Source organism: Mesitornis unicolor, unplaced genomic scaffold (genome assembly GCF_000695765.1).
Source record: "Mesitornis unicolor isolate BGI_N332 unplaced genomic scaffold, ASM69576v1 scaffold8452, whole genome shotgun sequence".
NCBI lineage: Eukaryota > Metazoa > Chordata > Aves > Mesitornithiformes > Mesitornithidae > Mesitornis > Mesitornis unicolor.
The window spans coordinates 42,377-65,254 of NW_010169786.1; the positions used below are offsets into that span (position 1 = coordinate 42,377).

Consider the following 22,878-nt stretch of genomic DNA (forward strand, 5'->3'; position numbering starts at 1 on the left):
CTTGGACGCAAGTGTGCAAATGCATGATAACAGTCTGCCTAATATTTGAAGCATGCATTACTCAAAGCCTTATCTGTTTCGATCATTAACACTCTTCTCTGGATTTGTCAGTGTTTCCAGCTTCATTTTTCCCCAGATTTATGTCTCTTTCCTAGAGGGCTGCTAAGTGGGAATAGGCAACTGTACACATTGCAGTATTTGACTTGAAAATCAAAATAGGTAATGTATATATGTACTTAACTTGAAAATAATGTTACAATGTATTTAGGTATTTAAGTAGAATTTTCACATATCTGAAAGTTTCCATCTGAAATAGTACATGTTCTACACCTTTGCTTTTAACTAAGGGAAATCTCAGTTCATAGAGAAGGGATGGAAAGTTTTTTACATCTTTGGGCAACATTTACTTGACTAGCAATGCAGAGGCAGCCAATGTTGACGAAGTCTTACCTACAGGGGGTTCCACATCTCCCAGCAGCCGTCTGATTTGGTCCCCGGTCAGGGTTTCAATAGGAGTGAGCAGCTTCTGCTCGAGGATGGGCAGTTCCTGGAAGCTGGAGACTTGGAACACATAATCAGGAGTAAGGGAAATCTGTATCATTTCCTCAGGATCCACATTCTTTGCCACCACCATAGGTGCCACCCCTACTTGTTTGACTTGTCGTGATGGGTACTCTAAGTCATCATCGGACTTGCGAGACGAGAGGATGACCAAAAACTGAGGGACGCCCTCCTCTATGCGGCTCCCAGAGGGCCGGGTGAAGATGGTCTTTGCCACAAACTCAAGGGCCTCCCCCATGTTCACCTGCTGGCCACCCTGTGGCCGCAGCCGTCTCAGAGCACTCTGCACCTCATCCTTGGTGGAGTGGGCATTGAGCAGGAACTCCACATGGGGATGCTCACTGAACTGGACCACCGAAATCCTCGTGGTGTCAAAGCCCACGTCCAGGTTGTTCACTATCCTGTCAATGAGATCACGGATGAGGTAGAACTCCTGGGCAGCATAACGGGAGCCATCAACCATGAACACCACATCCCTCTTCACACCCGCTGCAAGAAAGAAGGCAGTGGTCAGAAGATGCATCAGGCACTGTTTATGGAGAGCAGCTAAGCTCACCTTCTACATCACTGGCCCATGCCTTTCGCCATGGGGAGGATGTTCATTGATTTGTTCCCTGAGACATCTCCTGGGAGCCTCAGCAGGCAACTCTGGGCTCAACCCAGAGACAGGACCAGCCTGCTAGGTACATCCCCAGGCAGTGCAAGAACAGCAACTTCCAGTGCAAAGGAAGCAAAAGGGAGCAGAGGAAACCTGGAACAGTGATTCCTCATGGGATCTCCACCCAAGGAAACATAGCCTGGTGATGCTCCTTACTCAGGGCAGGTTGCCAGGCAGTGTGGGATTGTTTTACACTCCATACCACCCATCCTTTCTTGGCTTTGTCCTCTAGGACAGCTTCTATCCTATTATTCTCTTCTGCCTTTTCAGGATGACTTTTTTCTTCCTAATGAAGTGTTTTCTCCAGTGGTAATTCAGGTCAGAGCCTGAATTATTGCTGTATATCACACTGATAAATGGGGATGGAGGAAAGCAGTCTGGCTCTGTCGGGAAGGATCAGATGGTGGACTTCAAAGGGACTGATCTGGGGTGGGTACCCTTCATCCCATACATACGCTGGCTGTATTTCATTCCAAGTGAGACCAGAAATGGTCCTGATCCTTTTCCTGATGCCCACTTCCAGTTTCCCTTCCCCCAGTGAATGAGCATGGCAAATGTAAGACACATCAGCAGGTCTTACATTTAGCGGAAAGCTGACCTTGATTTATAATGGTGTGAAGGTGTCCCTGTATCATCTAAATGATGCAATTTCCATTCCAGGAAGAACAAGCATGGACTTAAAATCCATCAACTTAAAATAAGATTAAGGTTGTAGCATTCACTTTGTGGGTCTTCCATGTGGATACAACATGGACTACCTTGAGGGACTGGGTTTAAAGGTGGCTCAGTTGAATTACACAGCTCCTACCAACCTTAAGTACATTAAAAAAATACATTGACAGTGAGACCAAGATGGACTTCGAGTCTCAGCCGTGACCATCTTTCCTTTTTTCAGTTTGTGTTGCAGCCATGATGTTACTAAACATCATATTTTGCCGCTGGCTCTCGGTGCAGACACAAACATCTCACCTGGGCTGGGTGATGTAAAAACCAGATCAGGGGCAAGTGACTCTATCTCTTTCTTGGTCAGCCGGATGACTCTGTTCGAGACGACCTGCTGCACTGTATCCAGCTGGCTGAAGTCAGGCACAGAGATAGCAAAATCCGGGAGGAAGGAAATCGTTTGCAGCTCTGTGAGGTCAGCATTTCCAATGCCAATGCCAAAGGGCACTGTGCCACTCGTCTTCAGGACCACTGAGGGCCTCCTCACATCATCCTGGGACCGGTCAGCAGTCAGCAGGATCAGGAACTGCGGGACACCCTCCGCTATCCTGCTGCCGCTCGACACCGTGAAGACGTTCTTGATGAGATAGTCGAGGGCTGCTCCAGTGTTCAGAGGAGATCCTCCCATAATCTTCAGCTCCTGGATGGCGCTGATGAGATCTGCTTTGTCTTCATAGGTGTCAAGTAAGAATTCAGGTTGTATGACATTGCTGTACTGCGCAACAGCAACACGGACCTTGTCACGACCGATATCCAGGCTTTCAACAACTCTTTGGACAAAGGTCTTCAGCAGAGGGAAACCTCTTCTGACACCATCCGACCCATCAATTAGAAACACCACGTCCTTCTTCTCACCTCTCTCAACTACTGTTTGAGACAAGTAAGGGAAGGGGGAAATAAGTGAGATTCTCTCCTGCAGTGATTATTATTCTCTGCATACGTTGAACCAAAGAAGTACAAACGCTCAGGGAGGGGAAAGCGATGTGTCAGGATGGGTGGTTCAGTTCCTTTGCCATCAGACGCAATCCCTGGTGAAGAGGCAGATGGGTGGAAGTCGGTGGAAACCGCATTGCAACTTATGCCATGCCCTACCCACCGAGTCATAGAATCATAGAACCGTAGGAAATAGGGTGTCAAGGGACTCTGAGTGCCATCTCCTACCTGAGGCTGAGACACACTGTCTACTCCCAAGAGGGCTGGGAAGCTGGCATACGGCTTTGCAATATGCAACAGGAGTCTGGGACATAAAGGATCTGTTGCTCCTAGAGAAAACTGAGTTTCTGAAGGAAATGGTATACTGCAGAGAGGACACTTACAGGGAGCCAGTGAAGAGAAAGAGAGAGAGAAAAGCTTTTCTGAGGCATCAGTGAATTTATAAATAAATAATCCTGCACATGCTCAGACAGAATAAGAATTTGTTGGAAAGGACAACTGACTGAAAATGCTGAAATGCTTTTTGAAAATTCTAAACACTTATTTTTTTCTTTTTTTTTACTAACTTCAAGCATGAAAAAATGTTAATTGTTAGAAAAGACATCCAACTGAAGATGCTGAAATGCTCTTCTAAAATGCTAGACACTGATTTTTTTTTTTAATAACTTCAAGCACAAAAAAATGCTAATTGTGACCAAACATTCTTAAAACACAGCAAAACAAAACAAACAAAACCAAGACTGTAAAATGTCAAAGATCAGAGAACTGTTGATGCATTCTGCTATTGACTAACAGAATTGCAAAGATTTAGCTTAGCCAAGCGGAAAACATCACTGCCTTTCACACACACCAACTGATGGATGGCATCCTCAAAAGTGCCATTGGCTTGTTTATAGCTGGGTCAAATGGGACAAGCAGGAGCATGACCTGTCCCTCCGAAGAAAATCTTAAATAACTGCTTACAAACGCTAGACATAGAAGGAGTTAACAAAGGCAGTTGAAGTCTTAATGCAAACTTCAGATCAAGTTTCTTATTTAAGAGGAATGTTGGAAACTAAGTGGAATAATGCATAGGAATGGAATATTAATATAGCTCGTATTGAGCAATGAGGGTAGGAAGAGGGAACAGACACTGCCTGATGTATCCCAGTTTCATACACTTCCTCTAAAGTTCAGGAACAGAGGAAAAGAGTCCTATCAAAACAGATAAAGAAGAAACAATTATGAGTAGTCTTATGAAGTGGCTCTTTTAGCCAACAATACTAAGAAAAGTAGGTGGATGCAACTATTTGTGAGCAGTTAGCACAATTACTTACAGTACCTAGTCGTCAAAAGGATCCCAAATGATCTTGACAGGACAGAAATGGTTAGAAAAGGGATGCTGCAATTCAAGAGCACTAGTTGCACTAGTCTATGTTAAGGCAGAAGCTGCACAAATGCAGGAAGGGCCATGACTCTGCATGGAAAGGATGAGGTAAAAGATGACCAGGCGACACCATCATTATGCTCTGGTCATTTGGAGCAAGGTGACATTGGAGAAACAAGGATGGAAAGGTAGAAAACTTGCAAGTCCTACAAGGAAAGGTTGAATGAGCTGCTTTCACAGCTGGTGACACAAGGACTGAGACAAGATATACATGGCAAGCTTGAGGTAAATGAAAGGCTTTCACATAAAACATGAGAATGAGCTGACATCTGTATCCTTCTTGAATTGAAGGGGATGTAAAAGGCTTAAACTATAACTAGCAAGGCAGAGCTTTGACATTAAGGAAAAGTATCTACTGATACAGATAAAAGCAATTGAACAGATTGATTATGGAGGCTGGGAAACCTCCACTGGAGCGTTTTCAGAACACACTAGACCTATGTCAGCTGGTTCTGGACAAGAGTGGCCTGTTGGGGACAAAGGTATGTAGCAGATGGCACCCTGAGATCCCTTCCATCCCTATTTCTATTTTATGTTTCTATGATTCTAAGTCCATCTGCCCAGGACTTTTACAGAGAGATGACCTGGAAGTTATTACATTTCTCCTTGTCCCCACCTGCTGTTGAGAGACAGGTTAATTCTCACATTAGGGCTGCTTCAGCAAATCACACAGCTGGACACGCATAATTTTCAGTACTGCAGTATTTCAGTATTGATTTGTAATTGTGGCCATGTCATTCTTTTTTATATTTTTTTCATTCTTTAATTAATCCATACTGATCTACTGAGCTTGTAACAGTAACTGATTGAAAAGCATCTAACTTATTGGTGCATATGTACAAAGTGTAGAAACTGCCATCATATCCCTTAAAAAATAATGGAGCAAGACTGAATCCAGCATCCTGCAGTGATCCGTACTCCCTACCACTCTTCCAGAAAAGGAAGGATTGAAAGATAAATTGATACAAGCCTTTATTTGCTTCTTTTAGCCCTTGCCCAGCATTGCACATCAATTCATGAAAGATCTCTGCACCAATGACCCTCTTATTTCAGGTTTATACTATGTTTTACACACTGGTAACAGCACCTACTGCAACTCTTGTAGCCAAACAAAAAATTTTTCCTTATAAATCTTTAAAATTCAGTTTGGACCTTAATGCTTTGCTGGATCAGGGTCTGTACAGAGGAAAATCCAAGTACAATAGCAGTTTCTACATAATTGTTTTAAGCATCACCAGACCAAATTGCCGCTGTTACCAAATTGACAGGGGCATATAAGTGGTGTCTCTCAGCTTCTTGGCAACCCCAGGGGTCCCTGTACCTGTTGGCTGAAGCTGGATAGTTTTCAACAGATTGACTATGTTTGGCTGAAGCTCTGAAATCCGAAGGAGGGAGTCGACGTTCAGAATGAACTGTGGGGCGTAAACAATCCTTTCCAGCTCTACAGGGTCGGCATTTTTGGCTTTGATAGCAAAGGTCACAACTCCAGATTGCTTCAGAGCATCTGATGGTTGCTCCACGTCATCACTTGATCTCCCAGCAACAAGGAGGACCAAAAACTGAGGAATCCCTTCTTCGATCCTGCTTCCAGCTTCCTTCACAAACAGCCTCCTTATAGCTTCATCTAGAGCAGCTCCAATGTTCAGTTGCTTCCCAGTTTTTATCTTCATCCTTTTCACTTTGACAAGCATGTCTTGTTTAGATGGGAGTTCAGCAAAGTCAAATTCAACTTGGATGGTGTCACTGAACTGCGCCACAGCTACTCGTGTGGCATCGGGACCCACATTCAGGTCAGAAATTACTTTGTGTACAAAGTCCCGGACAGCAGGAAAGCTACCCAAGAGGTTGGCTGAACCATCAATCAGGAATAAAATATCTTTCTTGCTTTCTAGAATAAATTCACAAATGAAAAGAGGGGAAAAAATGATATGAAAGCATTTTTCTTCTTAAACGTCATCCTAGAAACTTATCTGCAAATTTCAATATGCAAAACAAGTGATTTTTATTTACTTTTATTATTCAAAAGCATTCAAAGTCTACAGGACTAAACAGTACCTTTGACTTATTTATCTGTGGAAGTAAGGGAAGCAAGAACATCTCTATCCTATGAGTCAATAAATTCAGGCACCAGACAGTCATATCATACATTCTATCACATCATATCAGTCATACCATAAATTGGTGATTTCAGATTAGGCCAGTGATGTTTATGCTCTAGCAATCTGCTGATAATACTGGCATGAAGTACAATAGCAGTGGAGGGTTGGGCTTTGGGTTTTTTTTTGCTATTTAAAGGCTTGGTAAATAACAAAGAGACATTAGTTCACACACACACAAAGGATTTTCTGTATTCTTTTAAAGTGCATCTCCCAGTTGCATCACAAGGAGGCATCTAAATCTGTAAGTGAGTTATGACTTTGGGAGGAGAAAAATCCTTTTACTTGTTTCAATGTGATGCCCTTTTAATCTCATCAAATATCCAAGGCAAAACCAAGTACCTCATATCTGTGTTTCAACATCTTTCATATTCAGCTTAATGGTTTCCTTTCCATACTAAACAATCCTGGTTGTTTTTATGTCTTCATAGGCACATAGCCATAATAAGAAAATTAGCGAGCAAATACCTGTTTAAAAAGAGTTAAACTTCCCAAAACCTTTGCAGTTTAATGTTGGAGAATAACATTGACTATCTGGAGTAAAATTCAGCCTCTGTGACAGCCTGATAACAGCGCTTTGAGAGAGTGGCTCTGGGAAAGTGTTCAGCCACCTGTACCTTTGCTCCTCTGTGCTCTTTGGCATGACTGGTGAACAGAATTAAATCCAGGTGTGACCAGTCACAAGGGGTGTTCCCCAGGGCTCGGTTTTGGGGCCAGTCCTGTTTAACATCTTGATCAATGATCTGGATGAGGGGATTGAGTGCTCCCTCAGCAACTTTGCAGATGACACTGAGTTGGGAGGGAGTGTTGATCTGCCTGAGGGTAGAAAGGCTCTGCAGAGGGACCTGGACAGGCTGAATCCATGGGCTGAGGCCAACTGTATGAGCTTCAACAAGGCCAAGTGCCGGGTCCTGCACTTCGGTCGCAATAACCCCGTGGAGCACTACAGGCTTGGGGACGAGTGGCTGAAAAGCTGCCAGGCAGAAAAGGACCTGGGGGTGCTGTTTGACAGCCAACTGAACATAAGCCAGCAATGTGCCCAGATGACCAAGAAGGCCAATGGCATCCTGGGGTGTATTAGAAATAGTGTGACCAGCGGGAGTAGGGAAGTGATTTTGCCCCCGAACTCAGCACTGGTGAGGCCGCACCTCGAATACTGTGTTCAGTCTTGGGCCCCTCGCTACAAGGATATTAAGGCACTGGATTGCGTCCAGAGAAGTGCAGTGAAGCTGGGGAAGTTGTGCCAGGGGAGGTTTAGGTTGGATATTAGGAAAAAATTCTTCACTGAAACAGTGGTAAAGCATTGGAACAGGCTGCCCAGGGAAGTGGTGGAGTCATCATCCCTGGAGGTTTTCAAAAAATGTGTAATGTGGCACTTCAGGACATGGTTTAGTGGGCATGCTGGTGTTAGGTTGACGGTTGGACTCGACCCTACAGGTCTCTTCCAATCTTAATGATTCTAAGATTCTAAGACTTTAACCTTTCCACACTGTTCTTTGCAGACAAAAGTGCATGCTTTCACTGCCGATGCATTTACATGTTGTGACATTTTTATGGCAGCAGAAAGGGAACACCTGAGTCAGTGACTGATGGGCACAGGCTCACTTGGATGCTCCTTCAGCCCTGACCTGCCAAAAGACTTAAAACTGTGCTGTCTTTAACGTGTGCTAGTAATGACTTGAACAAAACTAAGAGCTGACTGTGTCAAGCCACATATTTAAGGTTAAACACAGCCCTAACCACTTCGACAACTCAGGGCCTCGGGCAGATATAAAGGTGTACATTGGGAACAAACAGTCAAGAGAAACAAGATTGCAGTCTTAATAGCTTAATGCAGTCAACATGAAGGAAGGTAGATATTACCTGTTGGGGCGAGTGGAACCTCTTCCACACCTCCACTAACAAATGTTGTTATAGGCTTATTTAACTCCTGGGGTAAAGCTGCCAGAGCACTGAAATCATCCATTAAATATACCATTCTTGGATTAAAGGCAATCTGTTCAAGTTCTGCCTTATTCGCATTCCTAACTCCAACAGCAAAAGTCAGCACTCCAGCCCGAGCTAATTCATTGGAAACTTGCAAGAAGGGATCAGCAGACCTCCCTGCCGTCACCAGGACTAGGACCTGTGGCACTTGTTCATTTATTCTGCTCCCACCAGCTTCCGTGAAGTGATTCGAAAGCACAAAGTTCAGTGCAGAGCCAGTGTTCAGCACTGACCCCCCCTTGGGCCTCAGCTGCCCCACACGTTGAATTATGTCTGATTTGGTTTGGTACGAGTATAGAAAGAACTCAGTTTTAGGAGTGTCACTAAATTGCACTAAGCCAACGCGGATTTTGTCACTTCCAACATCAAGGTAGTTAACTAGAGTGGCAACAAAGTCACGCACAAAGGGGAAGTTGGCATTTCCGACGTTGAGTGATCCATCCAAAAGAAAGATGATATCCCTTTTGGTTACTTGAACTGCAGTAGAGCACAGAAAATAACATGAGACATCACAGAAAACAAAAATAGATATTTTTTTCATGTGTGCATACAGCATACGCCACACACACATGTAAACCTTGTTAGAAGGAACAGGGAAAGTGGGGGAGAGAAGAGAAAGGGTGTGATCAGCACAGAAGTAACAAGGACCTTGCTGGAAATTACTACATTTTTCAGGGAAGGTTCCTGACTTGTTCTGAAAAGTCTATTAAGCATCAGGTTTATCAACAGGGCTCAGTGTCTGTCATGTCAGATGTTTTCAATGGCTGCTAATGCCAGAGTTACATGCTCTGGGCCAGGACCTTTGCTCACAAAAGCCAGCTTCATCCATTTTGGTGGAGCAATACTTAAGACATGCTGCAAGTTACCACACATTTACCTGGGGCTTTCCCATGAAACTTTAGGGAATATTTCTGCTTTCTGACACTGAAAGTATGGTTTGACATCCAGCTCTACCACCCCCTTATTAAGCAATTCCCTGTTCCATGGAGATGCTCCCATGCATCCCTGCATGCAGAGAATCATGTTCTGCCCTGCAGTGACTTTTCATGGTCATGCTGTGCAGCCAGCAGTGACTGGCCTGCAGCACAGAGTTAGGCTTCGCTTGCATGGGAAAAACACTTCTGCCAAGTAACCAATTTGGTCAGTATTTTGAGTGAGTATTAAAAACAGCTTTTACTAATAGGCTTAGAAAAGCTGGTCCAGACGAGGCTGCAACAGCTGCCTGAGACACCTGTGTTTTTGAAGCCTGCATTTGGGAAAGAAAAATGCATTTTGATGTCAGACATAAATTTTGCAGGCTGCTGAAAGGGGAGAAATTTCCTACTTTTGGCAGTAACCAGACAGTTCTTGGCTCCTTTTTTGAGGTTAAACCCTTCCCAGGCTGTCTCCCAGCATCTGAGCCCCAAGACACACGTCTGCAATGGCACTCCAAAGACACCACAGCATCATCCCCCTCTGCTTTTTGCTCTAAATACATCATGTCCAGATGAGAGACCAAAATGCTGAAGCTTTGAATAAGAGCTCAGGGAATTGAGGGCTTATCAAATGCATCCATCCCCTGGATGCCTTCCTCCAAATAAGCTACTTGAGCACATATCTATGTTCATTGCTCATGCTGTTCAGTGTTGTTCTGTTTAAAGCATTTACCTATGGATATATGGCTATATTCATCAATCTCTCTAACTTGCCTTGTCCTTGTAAGCTTGATGAGCTATATATAAAGTATATGAATACTGAGATATTAAAACCAAAAGGGAGAAAAGGGTGCGTTGGAGTATAAGCATTGCTCCTAGATTTTTCAGACTGTATTGGCTTTCTGATTTTTATTTTTTCCTGGAAAAGTGCCACTCAAGGCCCAGAGTTAGACAATCTCTAGTTGAAATATAACAGACTGCCTAGTGTCAAAATCAATTCTATTACTAATAATAGTAATTTTATGGAGTAGGATATGATTACTTGCTTTTGTATATGTGAATAGCTGTGAGTAGAGTAGAGCAAAAGGACTGGAAGAAAAGAGAAGCTGCATGAGTAAGCTTTAAAGAACAAGGAAGTTTAGGAACATTTTTAATTTACATTGAAAAATAAAAATGTCAGGTTTGGTATATAGCCATGCAAAACTGTATTAGCAGGAAACATATTCTGAAAAAAGCTTATTAAATGATACAACCCATGATATTCATCTTAATTAAGGACAAGTATTGGCAAACTGATTTTAAAATGTCTGCTCTCCATGTAATTCAGCCATAGGCTCTAAGCCTTTAAGGACTCTTTCACAAACTCAGCATATTTTGCACTGCAGTTTAAAATTTTAAATTACCTTGGGAAACCGGAAAAAGCATGGACACAGTTGGACACCCATTAAAGCAAGAGACCTCACTGTTGAACTTACTGACAGCTGGAAGAAGTCCTGTTATTAAAAAGTTTATAGGCCATGGCGGAAAAAGAATGGACACAGTTGGACACCCATTAAAGCAAAAGAGACCTCACTGTTGAACTTACTGACAGCTGGAAGAAGTCCTGTTATTAAAAAGTTTATAGGCCATGGGACAGAAATGCAAGGTTCAAATACGATCTAGTGCAACATTAATTCGACCTCAAGCATCTCTCAGGAAGAAATCCTGAGAAATTTGGTATAAGATCTCTATGCAGCTAGAATACCTTTTGAAATGCAGGGGAAACTACCTCAAAAAACATGACTAACAGTTGGATGGCTTCAAAAGTCTACTGATGTCAATGGCAAGACCAAGTAAAAAGAATCCACTGGCTTCACAAGGCTTTGGATCATCTTCTAAACACCTTACATTAAAATCAACACTGCAATAGCTCTTATTGCTTGAGCTCAGCAAACAATAAGAAAACTGTGAATATGTTCTAAAAGGGTGAGTTTCAGTTCAACAATGTCAGGCTAGCATATCTCCATAATTAGAAAAGGTAATTAATTACCTGATGGTGGTTCTTGGATAATCGGTCCTCCAGAGAGCGTCCGGATTGGTGACAGCACTTCAGGAAGAATGGCTTGCATGAACTGAAGGCGGAAGTCATTTGGGTTGAACACAAAATCTCTCTCATGGGCAATTTCTTGAAGTTCTGCCAGGTCAGCGTTTCTTGACCCAATGGCAAGGATCAGTATCCGGTTCCTTTTCATCTCTGCCGCAGCTTGGTCAATGGCATCGTTGGACTTACCACCAGTGATGAGCACCAGCATGGGGAGCACCCCTTCCGCCATCCTGCACCCAGCAGCACTGGTGAAGAAGTTGTTCCTCACAAAGTCCAGTGCTGAGCCAGTGTTGAGTGCCGTACCACCCATGAGCTTCATTCTTTTTACATTAGCCATCACATCCTTTCTGCTCTGGTGGGTGTTAAAATAAAACTCTGGCTTCACAGTGTCTGCGTACTGTGCCACCGCAACTTGGATCAGGTCGGGTCCAACTTCCAGCCTTTGGACAATTTTGGCAACAAAATCACGAATTGAGTTAAAGGGGGCAGTCCCCAAAGCAGTTGAGCCATCTATCAGGAAGACTATATCCTTCTTGTTCACTTCAATAACTGCAAGTAACACATGAACATAACGTTAGCCTTTACCGCACTCTGTGCACCAGTTCTATGTCAACAGTTCAGCAACATTTAGGACTTCTTGTTTGCTTGAAGTACTGTTACTCTCAACACCTTTAAAAGGGTCTTGCTTTCAAAACAGAATTACTTTTTATGTTCTAGCGGAAGCCTAATAAGAAATCTGATCAAATGTTTCCCCTACAGAAGACACAGAAGAGTTGAAGAGTTGCAAGAATTGCATTGTTTATAGATCTTAATACTAAAATTTTTAAAAGGGTCAAAACAGGAAAGAAAGGCAAACTTGAGAAATCTGGGCACTCAGCTGGAACATGAGATAAAATAAACAAATGATGCTCCCCCTTTCTGCAGTGGAGCCATCTGAATCATGCCAGAGAGTGGTTTGGTCTTAGAAGGATGAGGTTCCCAAGAGCAATGACACAAGTAAAGAACAGTCTCCATTTACTCAACATACCTGGGATTTGGTTCTTCACATTCTAGATCTTATTCCTTATCTAACAAATAAAAGTTACGATTTTTCTTGGCACAGCTAGCCCAGTCACAGAAGAGCTGAATTACATTCTTGTTGCCATATCTTTAACAAAACAGGTCCCCTAGGTTGTAATCTCTGAAACTTTATTATTGACGATGGCACAGGACACAGAAAGAGCACAATTAGCTTTCCAGTTCCCCGGCTAAGTTTGAAGAAAGATAGTTAGGGGGGGCAAAAATACCTGTGTGCAGCATTGGAACCAAAGCATAATCATACTTAATACAGAAAATGTATATAAACCAACAGTAAATATTAACAAGACCAATACCATCATGATAAAAACATTATACTTGAGCATTATGGGAGATAATCTTAACACCATTTCTTAGATGACCCTCACTTATTCTTTGAGGCAGTGAGCCACAACCAATATTGTGAAGAACCCCACTCGCAATCATTGCCTCCCTGGTTTCATGCCATTGAAGTGAAACAGGGAACCTTGACTTGTTTCCAGATTAAGCTGGAGTATTATGGTTCATTGTGTTATGCTGGACTTTGGGTGGCCTTAAATTGCCTACCCACATACGAGCTCCTGAGATGGGGTCAATATTCAAGGAAGCAGGTCCATCAATTGCTGGGCTTGCTGCTATGCCCAGTGCACAGCCTGGAGGAAGAAGGGACCCAGCATCATTGGGATCTCACTCCCCTCAGGGCAAGCGGTAGCAAACACCCTTGTCCTGCCCAGATGGAAAAGGGCATCCCCCCAGCCCATCAGAGCTCCTCTGCATGGAGGCTATTTACTTTGGATTTGAACAAAGAACAAAGCTTTGGCTGCAGTCCTCTTTGGCCAGACACCAGCTGGCCACAGAAAGCAGTGCTCCCAAAGGCCAGACTCGGTCAGGTTTCTCATTACGGATGAGTGCCATGAAATTGGGCTACCCCAAAGAATGATTTAAAGCTGAACATGACATCTGCAACTTGGCTACAGCCTCTGCTCTGGGATGTCAAGAGATCTGCCTCTGCTAGCCAGTGCAAAAGCATCTCACAGAGTCTTGCTGAAAATTGTTTTAGTAAGAACCAACTGTCAAAATTTGAAGCTTAGAATAGCCCACTGTGGTGCTGTCGGACACAAAATGATGAGAACCTGCACAAAGCGAATGTGGTGGTAACCTCCCTGAGTCGCAGCCTCCCGTGAGCTGCCAACGGCTTGCCCAGGCTGTCAAAACAGAGCTACTCACAAAGCAACAAAGATTTGTTTAAATGACCCCCTTCCCAGAGCCACGATTTCCAGCATTCATCCCCCCAAGCTAGGTTTTTTTCCTCATCAGTTACTCTGAGGAGGAGAGGGCTGAAAACGGGAAACTTTCCAAATGGATAACAAAGGCTGAAATCCCTGCTTTGCATCACCCAAGAGAGATGTCCAAAGCACTTCCTTAGCTTGTCAGCACCCAAAAATGGAGACACTGGAAACTTTTGACTTTATATAGAAGTTTGTGAGAAACATCAAAGGGGATTTGCAAAGATGAGGGAGGATGGGAAGGAATAGCTCCCTTCACTACTTGTTCCTCTTGCAGCTCTCAAATCCTGCAGTACGTTTCCTTAGAGAAGAGGAATGTAAGAACCGAAACCAAAACCCACAGGAAGAAACACCCCACAGTGCTAGTTTCAATGGACACAGTTAAAGCAAAAGCATTTAAGGAAGGCTGTACACATCTCATAGTGTCTGATCCGGAGCCCATCGAAGTTGGTGGCAAGTCTCCCAGGAATTTCAAAGGATTTGGGATCAAAGCATTGTATTTTTAACTCTAAAAGTTGGGAATGTCAGCATCAAAACCAGCCCCGCATAGTTTCCTCCTCATTGCTCTCTCTTTGGCAAAGCACCTCATCTGATTTAATCATCCAGGCTCCCCTAGTAGCTAAAGGAGAGGGGAGAAGAGAGGCAGAAAAGCACTTAGAGACATTCATCCCAGGACAACTAGTATACAGCTGGAAAGCTAAAGTGAAGCAAAAAGTCTTCAGTATTTCACAGGAAGGCTTGGCATCTTAGTGGGTTTGGCATCCCTTGCAGGCTATGCTATGTGTCTCAGACCAGTGTTTTACATTGCAGACTTCCAAAACACTGGTGTGAATCAAGCAGACCAGTTAAAATTAATTCCCATGGACACTAGGCAAATTAATTCCCTAAGGCTCTTTTGAAAATACCAGAATCTCCATTCAGCACATCCATCTATATGTAGTACCCTCTACCGATGGGCTGGCATTTTCAGTGAAAAATATGCAAGTGCGGATGACATTATATGTACCAACATTTTTAATCTTATCATTCAAACAGCATTAAAAAGAAAGATGGTTTCCACTAACTTACATGGCTTCTGACATGCATTTTAGCTAGACACGCACGCTTCAGCTTATTAAGATAAATATGGTTCTTGTGGGGTGCTACAAGCAAAAGTTCTTCATGTTCTTTCCTGGAATAATCAAGGCAAGATCATAAAATGATCTTTTAGGCAAATTCCTCCCTTTGATTTGAGCCATGGGGTAGCAATCATGTTTAGACACAGATCAGTGAAGACATCTGGAATGCGGTTTTATATACAGTCAACATACATCCTGAGTTGAACAGTCTGTACAAAACTCCAGACTGGCACTTGGATCCCAAAAGTGCTGTTTGCATTAAGCATCCTGGTAATTAAGTGCAGTAACTCCAGTCTGGCCCTTTCCAGGGGCCTCTGAAATACAACATATTGTGTCTTTCATGAAGCCTCTGATCAGTAAATTTAACTTAGTCATAAAGCCATAGTAAAAACTGAGCAACTCTTAATCACCTACTTGCTCCATAAATCCAAATATTCATTGTTCTACTGTACCCAAGCTAATGCTAGTCCAGAAACAATGTCAGTGCAGACAAGTGACAAGATGACCTAAGTGGAATATTAACATCTACATTTTCATTTCTCATGGCCTCATGGAAAGCTGTAAACTTTCTTAGCCTATGGATTGAAGGGAACTATACGTTAGCAAGGTAGGGATTTCACTCCAGAAGAACTAAAGGCCGTTTTGTTTTTAAGTTCAACAACACAGACATTTCACCCTTTTCCCAAGGATAGTGCACAGTTTCAATGAGGTACAGAATTGTACCATTAAGCAAGCTGGTAACTTCAACTCTATGGAACAGGGATCCCTTCAACATCCCTGTTAGCTTCCCTAGTGAAATTTCATTCTGATGACACTTTCAATTGACATATAATCTAAGCTTATATGACATAAACATTTTCAAAACTGGACATGCTGCAGTATTTACCCCCGGGGTTCTTAGACTGTATAAATATCAGCTATTATATGAGCTGCTTTATACTCTGCTCATGTTCTTTAAAACCCCATGCCATATCGGTTATTGACACAAAACCTCACGGTTTTCAAAAGATAACCCACTGGGCAAATGAGTTTCTGCACATTAGCCACAGGACTATTTGTCTTTCCCATTGTTTCTCCATGACCAGACCAGAGAGATGCATTGCAAAAATACAGTTTAAATGTTAAAAAAATAAATATTTTTTTAAAGCCTGCAAAAGCTCATTCATTCACTGATTCATTGAAATGCAACAGTCTAGAAAGGCATACATACCTTCAGTCACAATGGTTGGGGCCTCTAACAAAATAAGTCTTTGGGCCACTCCAACAATGTTGGGCAGTAATAATTCTCGAAGAGCATCAAGGTTACGGATATCCAGGGCAGTAAATGCGAAGCTTCCATCAGTAGCAATCTGCTGCAGCTCTGCACTGTCAGCATTCAGGACCCCAATGCTAAATGAAAATATACTAGCTTGCTTCACCGCTAACAAGCCCTCTCGGATATCATCACTAGACTCTCCACCACTTATCAGCACTAAAATCTGAGGCACCGCTTCCTCTATCCTGCTGCCTCCCGCCTGGGCGAAGAGGTTCTCCACCACAAACTCCAGTGCCGCACCGGTGTTCACTTCCTCGCCACCGAGGAAACTAAGTGCCTTCACGGCATCCAGAACATCCGCTTTTGTGGAGTAGCTGTTCAAAGCGAACTCGGTTCTGGGTTGATCACTATACTGCACCACCCCAATGTGTATTTGCTGAGCTCCAACTCTGAGGCTTTCAATCAAATTTACAAGGAAATCACGTATGGCTTGAAAATTGACACTTCCGATGTTGTTTGATCCGTCAATAAGGAAAATAAGGTCAGCAGACTCTTGAGCTTTAAAAAAAGAAATGCAAAAGGTGAAAGCATTAAAATGAGTGATTACATGCAGTTGTACAGTGTTCCGACATGTTTCTTGGAAAACCAGTAAGAAACACGAAAATAAGTAAACAAAACACATGTTCACTGATGAGGTGATGTTTGCCTCTTAGTTCTGCATTCTGATTGAATACGAGTTCCTAGCCCTATCCCAGCAGCATCCGCTGGCCATCAAAAGACGGCTTGAGCAGACACAAACCGAGTTGGTGGCTGCAGTTACATGGGGGTCAGCACTATCGGCATGCAAGGAGAAAGCTTGGCAAAATATAATTTTTGGAAATCTAGATCCATTTAATCAGTGGCCAGCACTGTCCATGTATTAAGACAGAGTCAAAAGAAAAAGGTGGATTTTGGTGGTAATTCACCCTGAAGACAGCAGGTGAGGACAGTGATAATCACACATATTTGTAAGAGGGGTTTTTTGTTGTTGTGATTTTTTTAAGGAAAAAGGCCACCATTTACCGCATATATAGAATCATAGAATAGAATAGAATATATCTGGAAAGTTTCAGCCTCTCTGTTGCAATTCTGCTCTTTTGCTGGATAAAAAAAGCAGCTGAATATATTGGATTCTCCTGCCGTGAAGGATTATTATTTGACATGCATGTCAGAAACAACTGAAAAGGTTTTGGTTGTTATTCTTGCTCAGTAACTCTTTTCCCAGCTGCCAGCATACATACAATGGTATTTGTCCAGCAAGTTGAGCTGCACAGTTGTCGATCCACGCCACGCAAACGTTATGTTGCATTAATTACTTTGCATAAATATGCATTGATTATCAATAGAGGAGTCTGGTCTGTATTTTTCATGGACTCTGGATATTCAATCAAGGAATGCAGAATCAGGTTAAAACAGGGTAATGAAATCAGTCATGACACAATTATCCAACTCTATTTGTTGTTACCATACACAGATGATCACAAGCATCTGCTGAGAATTTACACACACCATAAAACCCTTTTATATGGCATGAACATGGCTGTTGAGGGAGAAGCATTTCTTCCTGAGAGACTTACCGAAGCAGACCCAAAATGCCCTGGTGTCTGCTCTTACCCCCTTTGCTCAAGTAATTTTACCATCAATGTCACCAAGAGCTGTAGGCATGCAATAAGTGGAGAGGGGAAGAAGACCCCAGAGCATGCTTAAATGTTTCCATGCTATTATTCTCCAATCTTGTTAAGAACTCAAATTTCAGACTATTTGCAAATGACTGATAAGCCACATTTGGAAATCCCACCCAGCTCTCAGCTTCTGAAAGCTGAAGGTGAAACCAGTAGCAAAACTGACAGATAGCCTAGTGAGATCAGGAATAAACCTGTGGTCTTTGCTATGATTCAGCAATGTAGATATATTTTTTAATTGCCTTTTTAGTTGTTCTTCTAGTAGATATTTTCATACATTGCAATGCTGCCAAGAGATTCAAACAATGCTCCAATTCCAATGACAAAGGAGAAGGCTCTCCAGGGCATCACGACTTTCCTGAGCCAACTTGATGGCCAGTGTTGGCTTGGAGAATATCAGCACAGTTCACAATTGCAAAGGGCTCCAGGATTTATTTTTCCATCACCAAGTCAAAATTTAAGGGTGCTGAAGGTCAGCTTTACTGTGCCATTTTCATTTGAGATGTACATGTTTTACTTCATCATGTAAATGAAAGGGAAATCTCAAAGCGGTTGTACCCAGTGCTGTTTTAGATACCCTGGACATCTTTTTTGAGGAGCAAGATTTCAGACACCAATGGGTTTGGCACAGGTCATTCCCGTGAGAGAGAAAATAGATATGAAATGGATACGTTGGATAATTTGTCATCACTGTAAAACAACCTTGTAGTTCAGTGCACATTTATGGAACAAGCTGGTACTGGAGAACAAATAAAAGCATGCTTGTTACACAACTAAGCAAGGAGGGTCAGATGAGACAGACAGCTAAGACTTAACAAATACACCAGGGCAAACTGGGGGCTGACCTTCATACTTACGCTGGTCAGCTCCGGGGACTGCCACAGACCAGCAGCTTTGGTACTCTATACTGGAAGTACTGTAGGACTGGGGTTTTTTACATTTCTATTTCATATTAGGGCTCATTTCCAGCATAACATCCATGACATTTTTATGTATTTTAATGTTACATGGAGTTACAAGCTGAATAAATGACTTAAACTCTTACACAAACTATTATTTCTATTATGCTTTGTACTCTTGTCACTCAATATTTAGGACCTGTAACATCTTTTTCCATATTTACTGGTACTCTGTAGATTTCCTATGCAAGTCACACAGGGACAAAACTACAATGGTAGGATTAGCTTAAATTTTGTGTTGACGAGGGGGAAAGGAAATGCTTGCAAAAGTTACATTTTAGTAGAAATTACACAAAGTATTATTTCTATTATGCTTTGTACTCTGTTGTCACCCAATATTTAGGACCTGTAACATCTTTTTCCATATTTACTGGTACTCTGTAGATTTCCTATGCAAGTCACACAGGGACAAAACTACAATGGTAGGATTAGCTTAAATTTTGTGTTGACGAGGGGGAAAGGAAATGCTTGCAAAAGTTACATTTTAGTAGAAATGAACTTGGAAATGCATGATATACATGAAGTAGGAATTGGCCATTAAAGCTTTTAAAGAAATGTCTGTGACTTCAGATGTTTATATACTATGGGGTTACCCACTGGCATGGCCCAGAGCAGGACAGTCAGCTGCCGAAGACCAATTTCCCTATTGATTTAGACAGGGAAGCACTCGCAAATATGCAGAACAGCTGCTGCAGTGCCATCGGCAGGTTGGGTATAACACTTATTTTCTACGTGTACTGACATGATTTTATTAGACTTGGTGAACCTCATGTCATCTTTTTGGGGCAGCTGCTTTCCTTCACTGTGGCTTTCACATGATCTGGACATTTGCCCTGTCAAGCACTTTGCACAATAAAAACACATGTGAGCACAGCCTCTCAGTGTGGCTCGGTGTCATGCAGTGATGAAGAGCACCCAGTGGAGCTGGCATGAGGGTTAATCAGGCAAGACAACACAGGGAGATTAATGTTACACTGCCTCATTACACTGCTGTTGCCTTACATCACCCCACAAGCTATTGACCTTCAGATGGAGTCTCAGGAATAAAAAGAAAGGTTTGATCTCTGGGACTTCTGTTTTGAAACACAACAAAGATGCTCAGAAGGCCTTTTCTACGCTGAAATTTCATAAACAGAGGAGGGTTGAAGGAAGACTGTCTTATTTTTATCCAGGCAAATTGGGTCCCCAGCTCACAGTCAGTGCAGATCCATTGAAGCCAACACAGTTTGCAGAGAGGTTTCAGTTACAGGAAGGGTCCAATGCTCCAGCAGGTGGAAGCCATCGGCTTGTAAAGAAGGTATTTGAGTGGCATTGCAAAAGAGGCTCTCCAACCACACATCTTCTCCAAGCAGATGAGCAGAGGGGCTAAGGGTCAGCTCAGGGATGGGGGTTTCAGTGGAGAAGTTCTCCACCGAACTGCTTTAGCTGTCTTCAGCCAAAAACGTGACTTTCTGGAGTAGCACACTGCCTATCTCCCCCACTAGCTGAAAGGGGACACCCTACATGGTGCTCCCACAGCCAGCAATGACTTTCTCTGCCTCCACAGCATTTTCAGTCAAGGCTTCAAAGATGCACAGTTGGTGTGTTCATCCCCTATTTCCCTGGCTTGGGAGAGGATAGGATGGGGCGACTTAATAACTCTGCAGAGCTCCCTACCTTTGCATTTCCATGCCATGGTGCAAAAGGATGGCCACAATGGGCTGCTGCCCATCCAAGGGTTTCTGTGCTACCTCCTGGCAGCTCTGGTAGAGATGCCAGCTCAGTCTGCAGACAACAGCATGCTCGATAGCTACAAACACAGGGCCACACTTTTCAAACCTTTGTTTTTAAACCTCTGAACGTCCATCTCAGTCTTGCCCCTACAAAGGCTTTAAACAGCGCAACGCCAGCAGGTACCATGCTGATGGGAGCCATCAGTGGTCAGCCATTACCTGTGATGTCTTTAACCAGTCCTTTGGCCCCAGCTTTTTCTGGAGTCATGGATGAACGGACACTCGCCACTAAGTCTCCAACTATGCCGTGGAGAGCGGTAAAATTCTCTAGGTTGAAAAGGTGCGTATCGAAGGGTTCGCTTGCTATTTCCTTTAACTCCCCTTCCACTGCGTCCTGCACGCCGATCGCAAACATGTCTACATGGGCTGATTTAAGGACAGATGATGGCAGAGCCACATCATCCTGGGATCGTCCGTCCGTTAACACTATAATAACCTGCGGAACGCCTTCACTGGCTCTGCTTCCAGCAGCTTTAGTGAGGTGGTTCTCGATTAGGTACTCTAATCCTTTTCCAGTCTTGATGCCTCCCCCCATGTAAGGCATGTTGGCAATATGGGACAGGACGTCTCGGGTAGTGGGGTAGGTATTTAACTGGAACTCTGTGTGGGGGTTTCCGCTGAATTGGACCAGGGCAAAGCGAAAATCATTTCCTCCCACATCTAAAGCTTTTACAACATCATACAGAAACTCTCGAATGAGTTGGAAATGTTCGTTCCCAATGCTCCAAGAGGAATCCACTAGAAATATTATATCAGCCACAGCAACGGTTTTGGCAGCTTTAAAAAAACAGATGGGGGTTTAGGATTGTCTATTGGTCAGCACAAGCATGCCTCCTTCTCATTGCCTAAATGACCGACGGCCTCTTTCACATGGTGAAAGTGAAGCTTAGCTTCCCCTTATCGCCCGCAGCAAACCGAGAAGCACTGGGGAAAAACCAGGCAGCCATCAGCGCCCTGACTTGGCAGGTGTTGAGGGACAGGAGGGGACAGCATGCGACCTATCCTTCCCAAGGAGGGTGATGTGAGATGCTTCTCCCATCCTGGGCCCTTGCCACATGGGTTTGGATGCCAGTCCTGAGCCAAAGACACCTGGGAATTTGGGTTTGTTCAGCTTCAAGCTGCCCATGGTCTCCAGCACCTTTTTGCTGGCTTAGGGCTTTTCTGGCTTCATAGCAGTGCTCAAGGGAGAAAGAGCTGCTCAGCCTAAGCGGCCTAGGTGCTAGCATTCCCCCCGTGACACCAGCTCCAGTCCCAAAGCGCCACCTCTTAAAAAAACCAAACAGCCTTTCTGCAGGTCAGTGGCAGAGTTCTTGCTGCAAAACACCCTCCTACACATGCAAGGAGGGCAAAACAGCTCTGCCCAGGAGAAAATCCTCTTGGGGCCACCCTGGGTGCACAACCCACACCCCCAACTCTTGCAGAGCATCCTCAAAGGCACGCCACCAGCCAGCAACATGCTCCAGAAGGCACCGCGTGCATTGGCTAAGGTCTAGGTCCAAAAGGACCTTCAGCCAAGTGGGAGCTGAGGAGCAGAAGGTAAACCACAATGTACCATCAACATGCATGTTAAAAACCAAATGATACTAACATCTTGGTGCTAACTAGCAGCATGTTTGTACAGGGTCTAAGTCAGGTAAAGCAGTTCCATCTTACCTGCTTGCTGCTGGGCATGAACTGAGCAAAAGCCTGAGAGGAGGAGGCAAAACATTGCCGCAAAGGGCAAATGTTGGTGTTTCCTCATTTTGGTCCTTTATCTGAGTTATCCTTTTCCTTGTTTCAAAGCACCCAATGTGAAACCTAAGGGATAAAACGAAGGAGAGTGAGAAACAGCAGAAGTGCTGGCCAGGCATGAGATATAAAAGCTAACCCACATGGTTTTGCAGTGCTTTTGTGACAGTTTGGCAGGAAAAAATATTTTAATGCTGGACAGAGACTGCTTCATAGCAAGCATTTCTTTAGAAGATGAATCATCACTCCCATAATTGGCATTTAAACGCCCTTGTGGACTTAGATGGCATTTGTCTTGCCTATGCTGTCCCAGGTAATACCTAATAAATAGGAAAATGGACAGCCTAAGTTTCTACCACCAGCCCTCAAAATATACTGTGTCCTTCTCACCCACGGATGACCAGATGAAACATCTTGGTCTACATGTTACCTCTTGCAATTGTCCTTTCTTTGTTTTTTACAAACACAAAACATAATAATTGCCCTGAACATCTCTCTTTGCCTCAGCTCACCTTTTCACCTGTCCCAAACATACAAATGGAA

At 43.4% G+C, this 22,878-nt stretch overlaps 1 protein-coding gene across 1 annotated transcript in view; it reads right to left on the reverse strand.

Moving 5' to 3' along the window:
- COL6A3 (collagen, type VI, alpha 3) overlaps window positions 1-22,348 on the reverse strand; it is a 54,342-nt gene extending 31,994 nt beyond the window's left edge. The window contains exons 1-8 of the mRNA XM_010179468.1: window positions 22,261-22,348; window positions 20,767-21,384; window positions 16,111-16,713; window positions 11,387-11,989; window positions 8,321-8,920; window positions 5,623-6,189; window positions 2,189-2,809; window positions 451-1,050 (exon numbers count right to left, since the gene is read on the reverse strand). Of these exons, the coding sequence (XP_010177770.1) occupies window positions 451-1,050; window positions 2,189-2,809; window positions 5,623-6,189; window positions 8,321-8,920; window positions 11,387-11,989; window positions 16,111-16,713; window positions 20,767-21,384; window positions 22,261-22,348 (4,300 nt within the window). The remainder of the gene's footprint in view (window positions 1-450; window positions 1,051-2,188; window positions 2,810-5,622; window positions 6,190-8,320; window positions 8,921-11,386; window positions 11,990-16,110; window positions 16,714-20,766; window positions 21,385-22,260) is intronic.
- Window positions 22,349-22,878: the final 530 nt, after the last annotated feature.